The sequence below is a fragment of the Coffea arabica genome, chromosome 2e (genome assembly GCF_036785885.1).
Source record: "Coffea arabica cultivar ET-39 chromosome 2e, Coffea Arabica ET-39 HiFi, whole genome shotgun sequence".
NCBI lineage: Eukaryota > Viridiplantae > Streptophyta > Magnoliopsida > Gentianales > Rubiaceae > Coffea > Coffea arabica.
This window is the reverse complement of record NC_092313.1, coordinates 54,980,445-54,997,867: the sequence shown is the minus strand read 5'-3', so window position 1 is coordinate 54,997,867 and position 17,423 is coordinate 54,980,445. Positions and strand designations below refer to the sequence as shown.

Below are 17,423 nucleotides of genomic sequence, written 5' to 3'. Positions count from 1 at the left end.
AAAAAGCTTCCAAACCTCTCTAATTTCGACTCAAAGTAGCTAGCTCGTCAGTTCTTGAGGGTCCTGCAACAAAGCTCGAAGGGATAGTTTCAGGCCCTGAGCGTGTTTATTTCACATTTTTTCACGTTCGTTTGGTGTTGAAGGATTGAAGGTAATCTTTCTTTCATCTTTTTTCAGTTCACATACCCTTGGATTGGTATCAAACTTGTCAGAAAGCTCTTGCTAAACCTGTTCCTTCTTTTTCTGCAATTTTCCTGCTTATTTTTGCAGACCATTAGGCTAGATTTCATTGTATGATGTTGTGTTGAGCCTTTGCCTGTGAATTTTGAGTGCTCAAATCTCATGTATTTCGGTCTGAAGTCCTAGCAAATAATGAGCATCTTCCCTGCATTTTATGGAAACCCATTTTGCAGCTTACCTTTTGTTTGTTTCTTTTGTTCTGATCTTTCAAATAGAGTGTTTTGTTACTGGAATTTTGTAAAAAAAAAATGGGGTGAAGTCTTTGTGTTGTTTTCTGGTTGATAAATTGATGGTTTAGTTTGAGTTTGGGTAAGTTTTCTACGGTGAAATGAGTTGCAAAAGAAGTTTGCAGAGAAAGCATCGAAAGCTTTGCATGAATAATCTGGAAATTTGCGTTTTGGCCCCCAACTTTCAAATAATTGTACTATGGCCGAAAAACTTCTGTAATAAATCAATTTTGCCCCTTTTAAATTCTAATTTTCTTTTGCATATTTTAAATAGATCGTTGGACAAATTAATTCTGGATTTTGGGATGAAATTAGACCTTAACAATTTTTTAGTTGGCTTATCAATTTGTTGGGTTTTGGTAAAATAGAGGAGAATTGGATTGGGTTATTTTGTTTGATTTTTTGAAAGTGGGTTATTGTTATTTCTGATTGGTTTTGTCTTGGGTTAGGAGGCTGAAGCCCATTTTTTTTCGGTTGGATTTGTTTGAGTAAAACTATAGGCTGGCCTGTGTATTTTGCCTTGGACTTTCGATTGGGCTTATGAAGTTTTGGCCCAAAGAAATAAGAAAAATGGCCTAGTGGCCTGATTTGTCAAGAAACTAGAAAATGTTTTTGCAAATTAGTCCCTAAAATTTTGCATAATTTTACTAAGGCTCTAAAAACTTTAGTTTTCTTTCAATTAGGTTCCTAATTTAATTATATTTTAGTCCCTAAACTGTATTTTTATTTAATTTTGACCCCTAATCTTTGTAATAATTATAATTTGACCTCAAAAACTTTTTCATTTTTGTAATTAGGTCCCTAATAGTTTTGATTTCTTAAATATAAATTACTTTTCTTCTTTAATTGTTAATTATACTTTATTTAAGTGCTTTAACTGGTAGATTTCATGATTATTTTCATTTCTTTATAATTAAATTGGTGTCTTGATTATTTTATTGATTTTTTGAGTATAAATAGAGCAAATTTCACTCCATTTAGCCACAACTTCAAGGAATGTAACATCTTTTATTATTTTAATTTCTTTTATGTTCTCCAATGTGTTTTTTATATGTAATTGCATGTTTTGAGGGCTTTTTCTTTTAATTATTTATTTTAAGTTTCATTTATTTTATTTAATTTTGATGATTATTTGAGAGGCATTTAAATGTCAAATTGTAATAGATAGATGCTCAAAACATGTATTTAGCTAGACTATATAATAGATAGGTTTTAATTTTGTTAAAAATGTAATTAGTTAGATAAATGTAATAGTTAGGGTATTATTTTTTTTAATTCCCCCCTTAGATTGTAGTTAGGGTCCTAAATGTAGTACTTAAGTTTTTATTTGCATTTGTTTGTTTGTGTGCTTGCATGCTTATGTACTTAAGTGTTTATTCGCTTTCATTAGGGTTTTGCATCTAGAAATTATGCTTATGTGTTATGTGTTCTATGTGCATTATGTGCTTACTTGCTTTAATTATGCTTTTGTAGGATTTATTTAGTTATAATAAATGCATGACGTTACCACACTAGTCCAACGCTAGTTGTGGTCTTTCTTTCCGATTTCTCACTAGTCCAATGCTAGTGAAAGATTGTAGAAATGGGTTAGTCCAATGCTAAACCCTTTAGATCGTTTTCGCGCTAGATTCACATTCTTTGCATGACATTCATTGCATTTCATACATGTTTTTCATTTTTAGGATCTTTTTCTCATCTTGCATGATATTTCCACTACATATTATCTCCCTTATCCCTATGTGCATGAAACATGACATTTAGACTTGCATTCTATTTAGGAAAATAGAAATATGTTAGTCCATTTGCTTGATTAAATTAGGAGAGTCACCCTTCAAATATGGGAAATGAACGAGTGTGGTTTCTTAACCTTAGCACGCTCTCGTCCCCCCTCTATAAGAAAGAAAAGTTGAGTCACAAATCTTAGTTCCCCGTATCTGTTATGTTGCATTCCTCTCTTTTAAATCACGTATATTTATATATTATAATTCTTCTTTTTCTTCGAGTCTCATCTTTGCATATTCGTGACCTCTTCTAAGAATAATTTTGGGCATCACAATTAATGTGATTTGCACCAATTAAACTTTGAAAAGATATTTCGACCCTCTCGATATTCATTAGGTCTGGATTTGCATCCATATAGAAATGCCCTAATGTGATAAGTTTTATATATTAGATTAAGAAAATTTTCGACTAAATCTCGCAACTAACCTTGGCTAGATTGAAAGGGTGTCTTAGGTTGGAGTCGCCTAAAAAGGGTTTTATCTATTTTTTTTTATCAAAAATACATTTTTAGGTGACTTGGTACACCTAAATTCGATATCAAGTGGCGACTTCTATTTTTTCCTAAAAATCCTTTTTAGACTATTATTTTGGTCACAAATCGTTGCACTTTTTAAGTCCCATTTTAGGCCCTTTTTTCTTTATTTATTGTCTAAAAATCAAAAACTCAAAATTTCAATTCACTCATCTTTTAATCCATTTTTTCAACTCTATACTATTTAATTTTTTTTCAAAAATGGGGCGCGACACTTCTACTAGAAATGCTGCCATAAATGTTCAGGTTAATGTACAGACAGGTACAATTGCCTCTAAAAGAAAGGTATGGGCACTTTTGTTATGAAATCCAATCTAGTGCTGCTACATATATATTCAGTAAGGCACAAGCTCTTCTATTTTGATCAATTGCAGAGAGGAAGGCCTTCACATGCCACTTCGACAAATGTTGCAACAGGTTCTTGCAGAAGAGTTGCACCAGAACTTGCTCGACCAACTAATCATTTGTCAACAGCTCCTATTCAAACCCCTGGTGATTCTCAAGTTGCTACATCTGTTCTCAAGCTGCTACATCTGTTAGCATGAATGCAGCTACAACTCTTAACTCTACCAATATTAGCACCAATAGCAGTTTTAGCTTGCATTTCTAATTACTACTGTTATGCTTATATTTCTCTTCTTTTGTACTTAGTGGTGCTTTGTGAATTATAGTTCATTAATATGCTGCCTACTCATGCTTTTTATATGGTGTTATGTGAAACTAATGACTAAACAATGGTTTTGCAATCCTCACCCTCTGCCTGAATTGCTTCAAGGCAGATGGTGTTTTGGATAGTCTTGGATTGCATTTCTATTTATTTAATGTATGGTTATGAAATCTGAAATGATATTACTCTTGGATTGCAGTTTTGATTTTGCACCTTATTACTGTTATGGTTTCATAAATGACTATTTTAGTTCTTAGCTTGTTTCATTTAATGGATCTGTAATGTTGCAACTTGAGCATATGACAAATACTAGGAGGGAATGCCCGCGCGTGGCGCTGGTGTTTGGCACGTGTGATTAAAGAGGATTTTTTAGGTGTCTGTGGTGAGCAAGTAAATGAAAATAAAAATAAGATAACAACGCATATTAAGTAATATTAAGGAAATATATCTTTTGATGAAAACTATTATGAAATGTTGAGTGTAAAGGCTAAAAAAATAATGCAGTCCTGGAAGCCAAAAGGGGAAAAACCAAAAAATGTAAAGGAAAAAGAATTGAAAGAGTCATGACTGATACTCAAACAATAATTTAGTTGCATACCCATGTTATTGGCCATTTAATTAGGATGTAAATGGTATTTTATTGCTGATAGAGAAGCTGTTTCAAACGGCTAAACTTCAGATATAGGAAAGCAAGTGTTGATATAATTATGAGTGTTTCAGACAATTGAAATGGAATTATATTGCAATTACTGAGATTATCAGCAATGTGGCTCTATTTTAATTACATAATAACCCCATTTCAGTAATTGTACAAAAACACACGCTTATATGAATTGGATCAAATGCACAAATGATCACCAAATAAACCCACATTCCACAAATACCCAGATGTGTCTATAAATACAAGTTTTAAACGTACAAATATGGGAGTTTTAATGTAAAAACACCGAAATACATGCTGCAATTAGTTATACGAAAAACTTGAAAAAAGCAATATATTTTTTAAATTTTCAAAATGCCCCCATCCATGCGGTTGAAATTCAACTCCTTTTTTGACCAAAACTCAATCTTATAAAGTATAAGAATTTAGTTTCTGCATTGCTCATGAACCTGTTCAATTCACTCTTTTCCACCTTAATTTCTGCAACAAATCACTCTTTTCCACCTTAAATATTGCTGCTTAAAGTGAAAATGGCTTCCTTCTTAATATTGGTCCATAATATGTTGAAGATAAAAGACAAACCCTATCCAAAGTCAAGGTACTACCGTGGTGTTCCAGATCCAAAGATTAGGATATATGATGTTGGCATGAAAAAGAAGGGAGTTGATGAGTTCCCACTCTATCTCCACTTGGTTAGTTGAGAAAAGAAGGGAGAATGTCTCTAGTGAAGCACTTGAGGCTGCTCTGTTGCTCTTTACATGAAGTTTTGTTTGTTTTTGGTCTTGTCACATTTTTTTTGCCTGAATTTTAGGGGTTTTACCAAGTTCAGTAGCATAGACTATGTCAAATGGAAGCAAGAGAATCGTATTGTTCCAAATGGTATTAATACCAAAGTTTGTTGCTGCTATATTTGTTTGATTTGGAGCTGTCTTTGCTTGTATTGTTGTTCTTTGATTATACTCTTGGCTTTTGGTTGTAAGGCTAGTGCTAACTTGGTTTTGTTCAAATCTTGCAGCTTCTTGGTTGCCACAGACCATTGGCTAACATTCAACTTGGAAGAGTGTTTTTGCAAGCAACTTCTTAGTTTACTTCATTAACATTTTGTCTCTAGTATTGTTGGATGATGTACACCTATTGGATAGCATAACTTAGATAGTTCATAATAATTCTTCAACATTGCAAAAAATAGCATAGTTGTTGCTACAGTTTTGTGCAAGTAAATGGTCAGTGACTCTTTTTTCTTATTTTACTAACATCCCCCTCACTTTTTCTAATTTATTTCTGGTTTTTATTAGTTTTCATTATTTCACTAATATAACTTGTACACTTACCTCAGGGGCATTTGTGGGAACAAATTCCCTCTCTTCCTAAAAACACTTTTTTGTGTTCATTTTTGACATCATGGACTGATTTTGTTACAAAATCCTAAACCTCAAGGGAGGTCAATGTAATTGTGAAAACCTCAGGGGAGGTCAATGAAATTGTCAGAAACCTCCCCGAGGTTTCTGAAATTATCCCTAGATTTAATGCTCACGGGTAAATTTCTGAATTGTTTTATTGGGTTTCAAGCTTTTCGATTTATTTCTGTCGACCAATTGTGTTTGATTCGGCAATGGATAGCAGCAGTTGGAGGGCGCCTCAAGGCCAGATGGCTCAGGGTCCTCCTCAAGGTGGTCAAGCAGGCGGCAGTGGAGAAGTATCGGCTGTCCCAAATGCACCTCCGCCGGCTACTATTGACAGCGGCGATTGGAGGACTCAACTCCAAGCTGATTCTCGTCAAAGAATCGTAAATAAGATGTAACCCTCGTTTTCTTTTTGCTTTGTCTCTTTACTTTGGATTATATATGTATGCAATTTTTAAAATTTTTTTTTTTAGATTGATATCTGGTTTGGAAACTGGTAAAAAATTTTTTTTCTGGACTTTCTTGAAGGCCCTTACCTGGGTTAAAACTGTGATTTTTCTTATTTAATGTAATACTAGAAAAATGTATTATTTGTTTAGTTGGTGTTGATAATTATTTTTCCAGTATGAATAATTCATTTTCATTGGGTGTGGGAGACTAATATGTTTGAGATTCTGGATGATTTTATGGTATTATTGGGAATGGAGTCGAGGAAGAATTGGAAGCTTCTTGGAGCTTCCAATGCTTCATGGGCTCTGTCTTATTCCAGAGGAGTGTATTTTAATACAATATGTCGTTTGGATAATGTGTTGTATGTGTGGAATTCTTATATTTGTTGCACTACTACATCTTTTACCGAGAATTTGTAGCTTTGAACTTATCTTTGCCAGAATTTTCCTCTTCTGATATTTTAAATGCATGGATTCCGTTGAAGGACTCCTTGGTGAGATTGGAAAGTACCAAGTTGAGAGAGTTAATATGTTGAAGAATGAAATCCTCGTGTCTTTGTGTTTCAAGTTATATACTTGGAGTTGAAAAAAGTTTCAAGAATGAAATCCTCATGTCTTTGTGTTTCAAGACTAAGTTCTCTTCTGCCTTTCCTCCTTCACTTCTTCCACTTCTTGTCACACTTCCTCTTTTAATTCATGTGCTACTTTTACAGTTCTTTTATGGCTTTCCTGATTAACACAATTTGTTTGGGAAGCCATGATGTGGAAAACTGAAATTTAGAAGACTCTGCATTTAGTATAGTTTCTAAACTCTTGTAGGTTTACTTGCTATTGGTTTTCCTTTATTGACTTTAAGATGCTTGTTTTCCTAAGTTGATTTTGTGTGGTAGTATGCAACTGTGGAGCTGGTTTATGATCTTGTTTCCTGTTGTTGATGTACTTCTGTAAGGTTGTAAGCAGCTTTTAGTTGAATGTTCAGATGTGCTCACATGTGCAGAATGGAGACTTTGAAGAGGCATCTGCCATTCTCTGGACAAGAGGGACTGCAAGAACTTAAGAAAATTGCTGTGAGGTTTGAGGAAAAGATTTATACTGCAGCAACTAGCCAGGTAGCCATGCAATTCTGCGGCATGTCATGGTCTTAACGTATCACTTACATCCTTTTTCCATTGATCCTGCGCGGAATTTTGCTGTTGGTCCATTTTATTAAGTCACTCTTGTTTCTCATTATTTGGTTATTAATTTTTTCTTCTGGACATGATTTATTTTTTGCAGTCAGATTATTTGAGAAAGATATCTTTGAAGATGCTGACAATGGAAACTAAGTCCCAAAATCCCATGGCTAATCCTTTACAAGCTAATGCTGCCAATGCAAGCAAAAATCCTCCAGACCAAGGTATTTGGATGGCATATTCACTTTCTTGGATTGTGGTATTGATCCCCTCAACCTTTTCATCTGTCATCTTTCTTTTTTGAATGTAATAGGAGTTGGTGCTGCTAATGTTCTCTAATATTTGCCTGTGCTGATGCCTTGTTACTTTTCTCTTTATGGCTAATTAGTAGTTTTGATGACCTATGATGTTTTTGTGCCATACTTAGATGAATTAATTATGAACCTTTGGATCCAGTGGCTTTGTTGTTTCTACGAAGTTTAAAAGATGTTGTCTTCAGTGGTCAGGCATGGATATTTGTGAGGAACTGACGGAACTATATGAATAAGTATCTTACCTGTGTTAACAAACCCAACGTGCCATGCGGTGCAAGTGCATCTATGTTTTGGTCTGACAAAAGGTTGCTAGCTTGACTAGCCATATAAAATTGTCATGTGGTCTATCAAAACAACAGTTAATGATTTCCAGAATTTCTCTCAGGCTTTAATCAGCTCACTTTGGAAAATAGGAAGACTTTTTTAGAGTTACGTTACATGGACTTGGGTGGTGTCTGGGTGCAGTTGCGTGTTGAAGTGTCAGATTTCCGTATTTGAAAGTTACAGGATCCGGGGATATTTGCCCAATTTTGGGTACAGGTGTGTGGTTGCATCTCTTATACTCGTGTACATAAGATATTTAAACACAAATCATTCTAAAATATCCAAAACTTGTTTAAAGCATATGCTAAGAAAAGATCAATTAGATGTGCGATTAAATTGAAAAGAAACATAAGCTGGGTTACAATGTATTTAAGTAGGAGGGGATGAATTCTTATTGAGAAGGGAAAAATTGCAGAAACCTTAAGTTATTCATTAATTAAAGTTGAAATAGTGGGGCAAAGTAGATATTGTTGTCAAACCGTATCTCTTAGTCATTCTGTGCTTCCGTCACATCAAAACAGAGTGCCTCTTTTCAATTTATCATAGCCTCTCTTACTCTCAGATGCCACGATTTCACATCTTCCTCCAACGAAAGAAGCAGCCCTTATGTCTGAAGTGAAAATACACCATGGGATGTGAGTATTTTTCTTTTGAAACTTGAGTGGCTTTGGCTTTCCCCTCTTTTCTCCTCCCTCCACAGAACGACCCTTCTTCCTCTTCCATTCTCTTCCCATCTCATGAGACTTCTTGCCCATCTCTCCTCCTTGGCCATCAACATCGCATCACAACAGTTGACATACCCAAAAGCTTTTGACTGTGTCAGGTGCATATCCCGTCCTGCCTGGGGTGAATGAAGATTCCAGGTAACTAACACAAAAGTATCTTAATTAGGAGTCTCTAGCCAAGCGTGTTTAGCAGGAATTTTGGTTTCATGCGTTCAGTTGTTCCTTTTTTTGGTTTTGATAGGCATTTTGGTAAGTTAGCTCTTTTTCCGTAGGATTTTATATTTTGTGTTTAGTACTTCAGCTGTTCAGCATCTTGTCTTAGAGTCAGATTGGGAAATCTTGTAAGATTTGACTCTAATTAATTGTATGATTGAAGGATATTATCCCATATGAGAAATAAGAGTTAAATCTAGTCAACATATTACGGACTTAACTTCATGTAAGCTCATCTGCTCTTTAGTGTCTTCTGAAGTTTATGAGATGCAATCTAGCTTTCTTATGATGCCAAATAGTTAGCAGTGGTACCTGGAGTTTCGTTATCAATATCTGCTTTTGTCCAGAATACTGTTTTATTTGATGTCCACACAATCAATGTTTAATTGCTGTTTTTGCACATCCTGATCTTCAGAGAGTATTTCCAAAAATCCAGTGGCGTACTAATCTCTCTCTCATATGATCTTATTGTCTTAATTGGATCTAAATGGGTGATTCAAATCCACTCACTTTACACCCATTAATTAAGCTTGCTTGGATTTGTCAGTATCTTTCTAGGCCTAAGGTTTCTCTTGCTGGCCACGTCTAAATGGTTGACTACTGTGAGTTGTAAACTGAGACTGCATCGAAGAAGTTGATGGAACATTTAGTTGCAGAAGATATATGTACTTTTTGTTTTAAAAGGTTAAGAAGGATTGGAGTAGGTTATCACCTGATTGCTTTGGACTTTTGTGTTACTGCTTTTGGATTAGTTTTGGTACCATTTGTTGTTGTGCTTTGCTGGTTTTGACATTTGAGATAAACGTCTTTTTCCTTTGTGGTTCTATCCTTTCGATGATGTCTAATGAATGAGTTCTCTCCTTCTCCATGTGCATCTGTTCATCTTGATAGCTGTCCATGGCATGCAATCCCAAATTCAGAACCAGCAACATCCCATGCCAGTGGTGAGCAGCCAATCACAATCCCGACAACAGCTGTTACCGCAAAACATGCAGACTAATATGACATCAACTGGAGTCCAGAATTCTGCTATTTTGGCTTCTACACTTCCAACTGCTGGTAATTTGCAGCAGGCTCCCATGCCTAATATTGGTCAGAACTCCAATTTGCAGAACATGCAGAGTGTTCCCAGTGTTTCTCAGAACCCAGTAGGGAGTTCCATGGGACAGGTGATGCCTTCAAATGTTTTCACTAATTCTCAAAGACAGATGCAGGCTAGACAACAACAGGTTGTTCCCTTGCAGCAACAACAGCAGACACAGAATCCACAGCATTATCTTTATCAACAACAGCTGCAGCATCAGTACATGAAACAAAAGTTACAACAAGGAGGAGCAATGGCACAGCCCCTTATGCAATCTCATATCCAGCAGCAGCAGCAGCAGCAAAACCTTTTGCAACCAACTCAAATTCAAACCTCCCAGCAAGCTGTTATGCAGCCATCTGTAATGCAGTCAGCTCCTCTATCTGGCCTCCAGCAGAATCAACAGTCTTCTATGCAACAAGTGACTCAACCAGTAATTCAGCAGCAGTCTCAAGCAGTTTTGAGGCAGCAGCAGCAGCAACAGCAACAACAGCAGCAACAGTCACAACAGGCTTCCATGTTGCATCAGCAGCAAACCTCCATGGCTCAACAGCCATTACTGCCTGCAGCACAGCAGCCGCAGCAACAGCAGCAGCAGCTGATTGGGCAGCAGCCTGGTGCTACAAATATTCAACACAACCAGCTGATTGGCCAACAGAATAGCATGCCTGATATGCAGCAACAGCAACAAAGGCTGATAGGCCAGCAGAACAATATGCAGCAGCAGCAGCTAATAGGTCAACAGAACAGCCTTTCGAGTATGCATCAACAACAGTTGGCCCCTCAAAGTAGCGTTTCTGGGCTCCATCAGCAGTCAATGCGAGGGACTCAACCTGGTAACTCTGCCATGCCGACAAGTCAGCATTCTGTCGTCATGTTACAGCAATCTAAGGTTGCGGTACAGCAACAAATGCAGCAGAATGCAACAGCATTGCTACCAAGCCAAAATCAACAGCCACAGCAACCGCAGCAGCAGATGGTATCACAGATTCAAGCACAACCAGGGGGCCTACAACATATGCAGCAGCAGTCAAATGCGTTGCAAAGAGATATGCAGCAAAAGATTCAACCTACAGGTTCTTTGCTTCAACAGCAGAATGTTGTAGAACAGCAGAAGCAGTTATTTCAGCCACAAAGAGCCCATCCTGAGGCATCATCAAGTTTGTGCTCTTTCTTTTTTGAATATATCCCATGGAGTTTTTGATTATTTCTTTTTCAATGTTATTTGATCTGTTCTTATGTTGTGCATTTCTCTATGAACTTTTGCGCACTTTTCTCAGGATAGGATTTCTTACTTTTCCAGAATTTATGTATTGATCTTTAAACATCCTAATGTTGGTTGTCATTCTGATAACATGCACTGAAGTTAGCTTGTTCTCCCATCATGATAAGATTTTGTGAATTTTTATTCTTGTAGTTTTATTTGAAACATCTGCTTGGTTATTAATTCTTAGACATCTTTATAGCTAGTTTGGGAGTTCAGATTTCAAAGGAATAGAAAAGAAAGGAAGGGAAAGGTAGACTTTTCTACGTTTGGGACATTTAAGTGAGACGGAAAAGAAAAGAAACGAACGGATCTTGAAGGAAAGCCAAGCGCTGCTACAGTGCAAAATTTTTCTGACCAAAACGGGCGGAAAGCGAAGGAAAACTGATGGAAGCTCACAAAATTTTTTCTTATCCTTTCTTTTCTCTCATAACTTACCCTTTCTCTTCTTTTCTTTTCTATCCTCAACTCACAAACTAGCTATTAAGGTTATAGTGCCTTAATTTTCACTAATTTGTTAAATGTTGGCCAATGCGTTTTTATGTTCTACATTTTTAGGCAAAATTATGTTTCATCTTTTGCAAATTATGTTTGTTTATGCAATTTCTTGCTTGCCATGGCAATGCTCCTATTTTTTACTGCTATTCGTGCTAATCTCATCTTTTATCTCACAAGTAATTATTGCCTTTGATACCAATAACATATATGATATCCTATTTGAAACTTTATGTAGCTTCGTTAGATTCAACAGCTCAGACGGGGAATGCAAGTGGTGGAGATTGGCAGGAGGAGGTTTATCAAAAGGTATTGATATATGATCTTTTCATTTTCAATTAGGAGATGTAATGGTATAGAATGATTTTTTAGCTTCAGTATGTAGATTCCATCTGCAGCCATGTTCTCATTTGCAAAATTTACTTGCAGATTAAATCCATGAAGGACATGTATTTCCTGGAATTAAATGACATGTACATGAAAATTGCTGGAAAGCTGCAACAGGTATGTGTAATTTATGTGTGATCGTTGTTCTATCAAAGCATTGCAGAGTGGTACTTTGCAATCTGCATCCACTTTTCAGGTCTTTAAGTATCAATCTACTAATGTGTTAACCAGGAAGAAACAGTCAACTTGTCCTCTTATCAAGTGCAGTGAGCCAAGAAAAACTTTTCGTTTGTTCCCGAGTCCATTTGTCAGTCATCTGCTTGTTGATCAAGTATAGACAATGGGCTTGTGCATGCTAGAGCTTGTTATTGTCCATACCAATATGTACTAGTTCCAGAAATGGGAGAAAATTTGTGGGAGAAACAAAGGAACAAAATATCTTCTTTTTCTGTTAGAAAGGTTCATTCTTTTGTTCCCGATTCTTATTAATGAAAGCCTTGTCCTTTTGTAGCATGATTCTCTTCCTCAACAACCGAGAAATGAGCAGATTGAAAAGCTCAAATTCTTTAAGCTCATGCTGGAACGCCTAATAGGATTCTTGCGATGTACCAAGAATGACATTCAGATCAGTCACAAGGAGAAGTTGGCTTCCATTGAAAAACAGATAATCAATATTCTTTCTACAAATCGGCCCCGGAGGCCCGTTTCTTTGCAACAAGTGCAACTTGCCCAACAGCAAATGTCCAACATGCAGCACTCTCAGCCTCAGACTCAAATTCCTCAAATGCAGCCCCAGGAAAATCAAATGAACCAACAGATGCAGCCAATGAATGTACAGAGTTCCATAACACCAATGCAGCCAAATAGCTTGACCAGCCTGCAACAGAACACATTGTCCTCTGTGCCACCAGTTTCGAATTTGCAACAGAATATGATGAGTACCCTACAGCCTGCTTCGACTTTGGACCCAGGACAAAGTAATACTCACCCGTTGCAGCAGGTAGCTATAAGCTCTTTACAGCAGAATACTGCCAGTGGTCCTCAAACAATGAACATAAATTCTTTATCATCGCAAAGTGGCATGACTGCGCTGCAATCAAACCTCATTAATGCTCTACAGCCTAATTCGACTATGATTCATAACCAGCAGCTAAAACAACAGGAGCAGCAAATGTTGCAAACCCAGCAATTGAAACAACAATTGCATCCCCGTCAGCTGCAGCAGCAGCTTTTGCAAAGACAACAGCTAATGCAACAACAGCAGCAGCAACAACAACAGCAGCTGCAGCAGCAACCACAACAGCACCAACAAATGAAGCCACAGCAGCAGCCTTCACAGCTGCCTGGACACCAAATGTCACCACTACATCAGGTAACTGATTCAAGTGACTTGAAGGTGAGACCGCAGATAAGTGTTAAAACAGGTGTTTTCCAGCAACACCATACCAACAGCCAGCGAGCGGCGTATCATCACCAACAGTTGAAGTCGGGAAGCCCATTTCCTATTTCTTCACCACAAGTCCTTCAGGCAGCATCGCCTCAGGTTCCCCCGCATGCTTCCCCTCAAATTGATCAGCAGAGTATGCAGACGTCTATAGCAAAAACTGGAACTCCACTGCAGGCTGCAAATTCACCCTTTGTGGTCCCATCTCCTTCGACTCCCTTGGCTCCATCACCTATGCCTAGCGAGTCAGAAAAACTAAATTCTGGCATTTCATCCCTCTCAAATGCTGGAAATATTGGACCCTCGCATGCAACTACTGTGTCTGCAGCAGCCCAATCACTAGCAATTGGCACTCCTGGGATATCAGCTTCGCCATTGCTTGCGGAATTTACGAGTTTGGATGGAGCTCATGTCAACACATCAACTGCATTGCCCTGCAAGCCACATACTGTAGAGAAGCCACATGAACGGTTGATTAAAGCGGTTAGTTTCTATTATAATTTTACATGAACCGAGTTCTTTGTTTAACATGTTTCTGCACCTTCTCAGTTAGAAACAAGATCTATATTTGTCATTTTCAGGTACAATCAATTTCAAATAAAGCATTGGTTGCCTCCGTTGATGATATAAGCTCAGTTGTCAGTATGGTTGATAGGATAGCTGGATCTGCACCAGGCAATGGATCAAGAGCTGCTGTTGGTGAGGATTTGGTCGCAATGACAAAATGTCGCTTGCAAGCAAGAAACTTTTTCACACAAGATGGACCGACTGGAACAAAGAAAATGAGGCGCTCTACGAGTGCAATGCCTTCCAATGTTGTTTCATCTGTTGGTAGTGTGAATGACAGTATGAGGCAGTTAAACAGTTCTGATGCCTTTGAATTGGAATCCACAGCTACATCAAGTATCAGAAGGCCAAGGAATGAGGTTTTTCCATTTCCTTGTCCATCATTATTGATCTAAAACAATTGAGCCAATGCATATTTTGTATATGTGGAAGTTACTACCTCCATGTTTGCTTAGGATTGCAAGCTATATGCTTTTCTTATCTTACTCCATGGTAGATTAACTAATGGTGAAGGGAAGCTAACCGTCTCATTCCGTCTAAAATTTGATGATGTTAGAAGAGATGTTAGCACATCTAGTTTTAGAATCTTACATGCTTCCTTTTGTCAGGATCTGATATGTTTGCTTTCCCAAAATGCAATAGACAATGTGATGTAGAACTGCAACCCAGGATTCACTGTATCTACATTGAAGTTGTCCGGAGCACCTTGTGGCTCTGAAGGAGATATGCTATGCTATTTGCCTCCCTCCCATTTTTGGAATTAAAACCTGTGGGAATTGTTTGAACATATTAATGGTCTCTTTACGTGGCATAATTCTCTTGCAAGTTGGCAATTCAATATTTTTAAGTTTTCAATCTCCTGAATCACTTCTTTGTATTATTGATTTTCAAAATCAGGTTTTGGCTCTTCTCCTCCTCTTTTATTCTTCTGCTGCTTTCCTCTCATATATTCTTGTTCTCTGCCATGGGCCAAGGCAATGAGGATACGTTTCCAGGCTGCTGGTTTGTGGCATCTTTGATTCTTTGTTGCAGCCTCTTGGTTTTATTTGCTTTAGTTGATCATAGCATTACTATGTAATGCTCTGCTTTGGTGCTTTATAAACTGGTAAGCCTGGAATAAAACATACTAGTGTTCAAGGCACACACTAATGTTTGTGCAACCAGTAGGAAGAATATTATTAAAATTTTTGGGTATATTTGTCGAAATCATTTTCAGGAGAGTTGGTTTTATATTTTTGATGATATAATAGTAGAAAATTCACCAAAATAGTGTTTAAATGGATAGTTATTTGGTAACCATAATTAGGAGTTGCTAATAAAAATTAGGGTTTATAAATAAGTGGAAATTAAAATAAGAAGAAATACATGGTACTTTGTAAGAGGAGATGCGGTAGCGGTTTAGGAAGAAGATAAGGTGACACAAAATTGTTTACACTAGAAGTCCCCTCCCCCTATATAGCATAGATTTCTGTTCTGAACAGGAAAGTTTATTGTTTTTAAACAAATACCAATCAACATGAAGTCTGAAAATCATCACGCTGATTTTCTGTTATCCATTCTTAGTCATCTGAAACTAGCATAGCTTATTAGATGTGTCTGGCATCCAAGCCAGTTGTGGATGTTTTTGTGTGTTTAGTGTAGATGCCTCTGCAGATGCTTATCATTGGACTTATGTGGATTTGATGCACTTAGTTACTGATCGAACAATTTGTGACTGGTTGAAGGCCAACCATGCCCTTGTGGAAGAGATACATGAGATAAATCGACACCTCATAGATACTGTGGTTGATATCAGCGATGAAGATGTTGATCCAATTGCAGTAGCTGCAGCTGATGGTGGTGAAGGGACCATTGTCAAGTGCTCTTTCAGTGCTGTAGCTCTTAGCCCAAACCTGAAATCACAGTATGCTTCAGCACGGATGGTAAGATTCTTATGCTTTTTAGCTAGAATACTAGTGTGCCACTCATTTCCGTGAGTAGCATCAAGCCTTAGTTTATTTGTCTCTTCAATGTTGTTTCAGTCACCAATTCAGCCTCTGCGATTGCTCATTCCAACTAATTATCCTGATTCCTCTCCTATACTCTTGGACAAGTATCCTGTTGAAGTTAGGTAAGTAACATAAAATGTGGGTCCTATTCAATTCTGTGTTTTGATCTGTAAATAGACATTTATGGATACCTTTATCTTGATATATATTTATAGCCAAACTGCACTAGCCATCATCTGTGGTGGCAAGGATTGGAAGGATAATATAAGAAACATGAAGTAGGCCCTAGAGACCCTGCCATGTGTTTGGATATATGGGTGGATGTGGGGTTCTGTAGATAGAACAGGCTCAGAGGTAGGAAAAGGGAGATGGGATTTTTTTTGGTTGGGGGGGGGGAGGGGGGGAGAGACAGAGGTCCAATGGCTGTTGAACCTCTCTGCACCTTTTGACATGGAATGCCCAATTTAAAAGCAGTCATTCTTCAGATGGACGTGTACAAATGATGGGATGATAGGATAACATGCTGTTAAATATGAATTGAGATAGTTAATCAGGTTTTCGATTATCTATAGCTGTGACATAAGGTGTGACACCGAAAGGTTTTTCTTTGTTCTTTTTTGTGATTTGAAGGTTCTTGAAGCGACAAAACATCTTTCTTTTTGTAATACCGCTGACCACTCATTTCTTTTCCCTTATTTTTTGTACTTCTTGTAGCATCAATTGGATCTCTTCACTGAGATTGTATCAAATAAATCTTATGTGCAGTAAAGAGTATGAAGATCTTTCTATTAAAGCCAGGTCCAAGTTCAGTATATCACTGAGAAGTCTTTCACAGCCTATGTCACTTTCGGAGATGGCAAGGACGTGGGACATTTGTGCTCGTGCAGTTATTTCAGAATTTGCACAACAAAGTGGTGGAGGAACTTTCAGCTCAAAATATGGGACTTGGGAGAACTGTGTGAGTGCAGTTTAGTGATCAGCGGTATTTCAAGTGGAACTACAGGAATTAGAATGATAATGATTTGGACAATCGTACTTTCAGCTGTTTCTTTTCAATGAAGTTTGCATTGATCATGATTGTTTATAGCTTCTCAATGAAGGTTGTAGAACCCAATGGCAGTAGAGATACAAAACCATCTAGTATACAATTGGGAAGGTAAAACTTTGTACTGCATGTGAGTATTCTGAGTGTCAGTTGAGTAATTATTCTAAATAGTGCTAAATGCTGAATTTATTGCGAAGTGTGTCACAATTTCATTGTTTTGTACTGGTTTCTGAAAACAAATTTCTTGGTTGTGTGGCAATGGTTAAGATAAATGAATGTAGTATTTATTTATTTATTTTTTTGTGGCTTTGGATTGAGGAATGCTGAATATATTGCGAAGAGCGTCACATTTTCATTGTTTTGTACTGATTTCTGAAAGACGATTTTCTAGCTTGTGCAGCAATGGATAAGATAAATGAATGTAAGCCGCTTTTTTTTTT

At 37.2% G+C, this 17,423-nt stretch overlaps 1 protein-coding gene across 17 annotated transcripts; it reads left to right on the top strand.

Annotated features, from left to right (window-relative positions):
• The first annotated feature begins 5,510 nt into the window (after positions 1-5,510).
• On the top strand, positions 5,511-17,179 carry LOC113732567 (mediator of RNA polymerase II transcription subunit 15a). Of its 17 annotated transcripts, none has more exons than XM_027258428.2 (12): positions 5,511-5,906; positions 6,959-7,070; positions 7,237-7,357; positions 9,601-10,953; positions 11,791-11,861; positions 11,982-12,056; positions 12,451-12,939; positions 13,090-13,866; positions 13,965-14,309; positions 15,675-15,872; positions 15,972-16,060; positions 16,704-17,179. In XM_027258428.2, the coding sequence occupies exons 1-12, from the start codon at positions 5,722-5,724 to the stop codon at positions 16,909-16,911; spliced, it is 4,023 nt and encodes a 1,340-aa protein (XP_027114229.1). In that variant the 5' UTR covers positions 5,511-5,721; the 3' UTR covers positions 16,912-17,179. The 17 variants fall into 17 exon arrangements, with proteins under 17 accessions (XP_027114229.1, XP_071936682.1, XP_027114227.1 ...); XM_072080581.1 differs by having other exon boundaries at positions 5,654-5,906; positions 16,653-17,179; XM_027258426.2 differs by having other exon boundaries at positions 5,654-5,906; positions 13,087-13,866; positions 16,653-17,179.
• The last annotated feature ends 244 nt before the right edge of the window (positions 17,180-17,423 follow it).

Coding starts and splice junctions, on each gene's coding strand:
- LOC113732567 (XM_027258419.2), top strand. CDS start 5,722: ATGGATAGCAGCAGTTGGAGGGCGCCTCAAGGCCAGATGGCTCAGGGT. Junction 7,071..7,236: donor ATACTGCAGCAACTAGCCAG/GTAGCCATGCAA, acceptor TATTTTTTGCAG/TCAGATTATTTGAGAAAGAT. Junction 13,867..13,964: donor ATGAACGGTTGATTAAAGCG/GTTAGTTTCTAT, acceptor TGTCATTTTCAG/GTACAATCAATTTCAAATAA.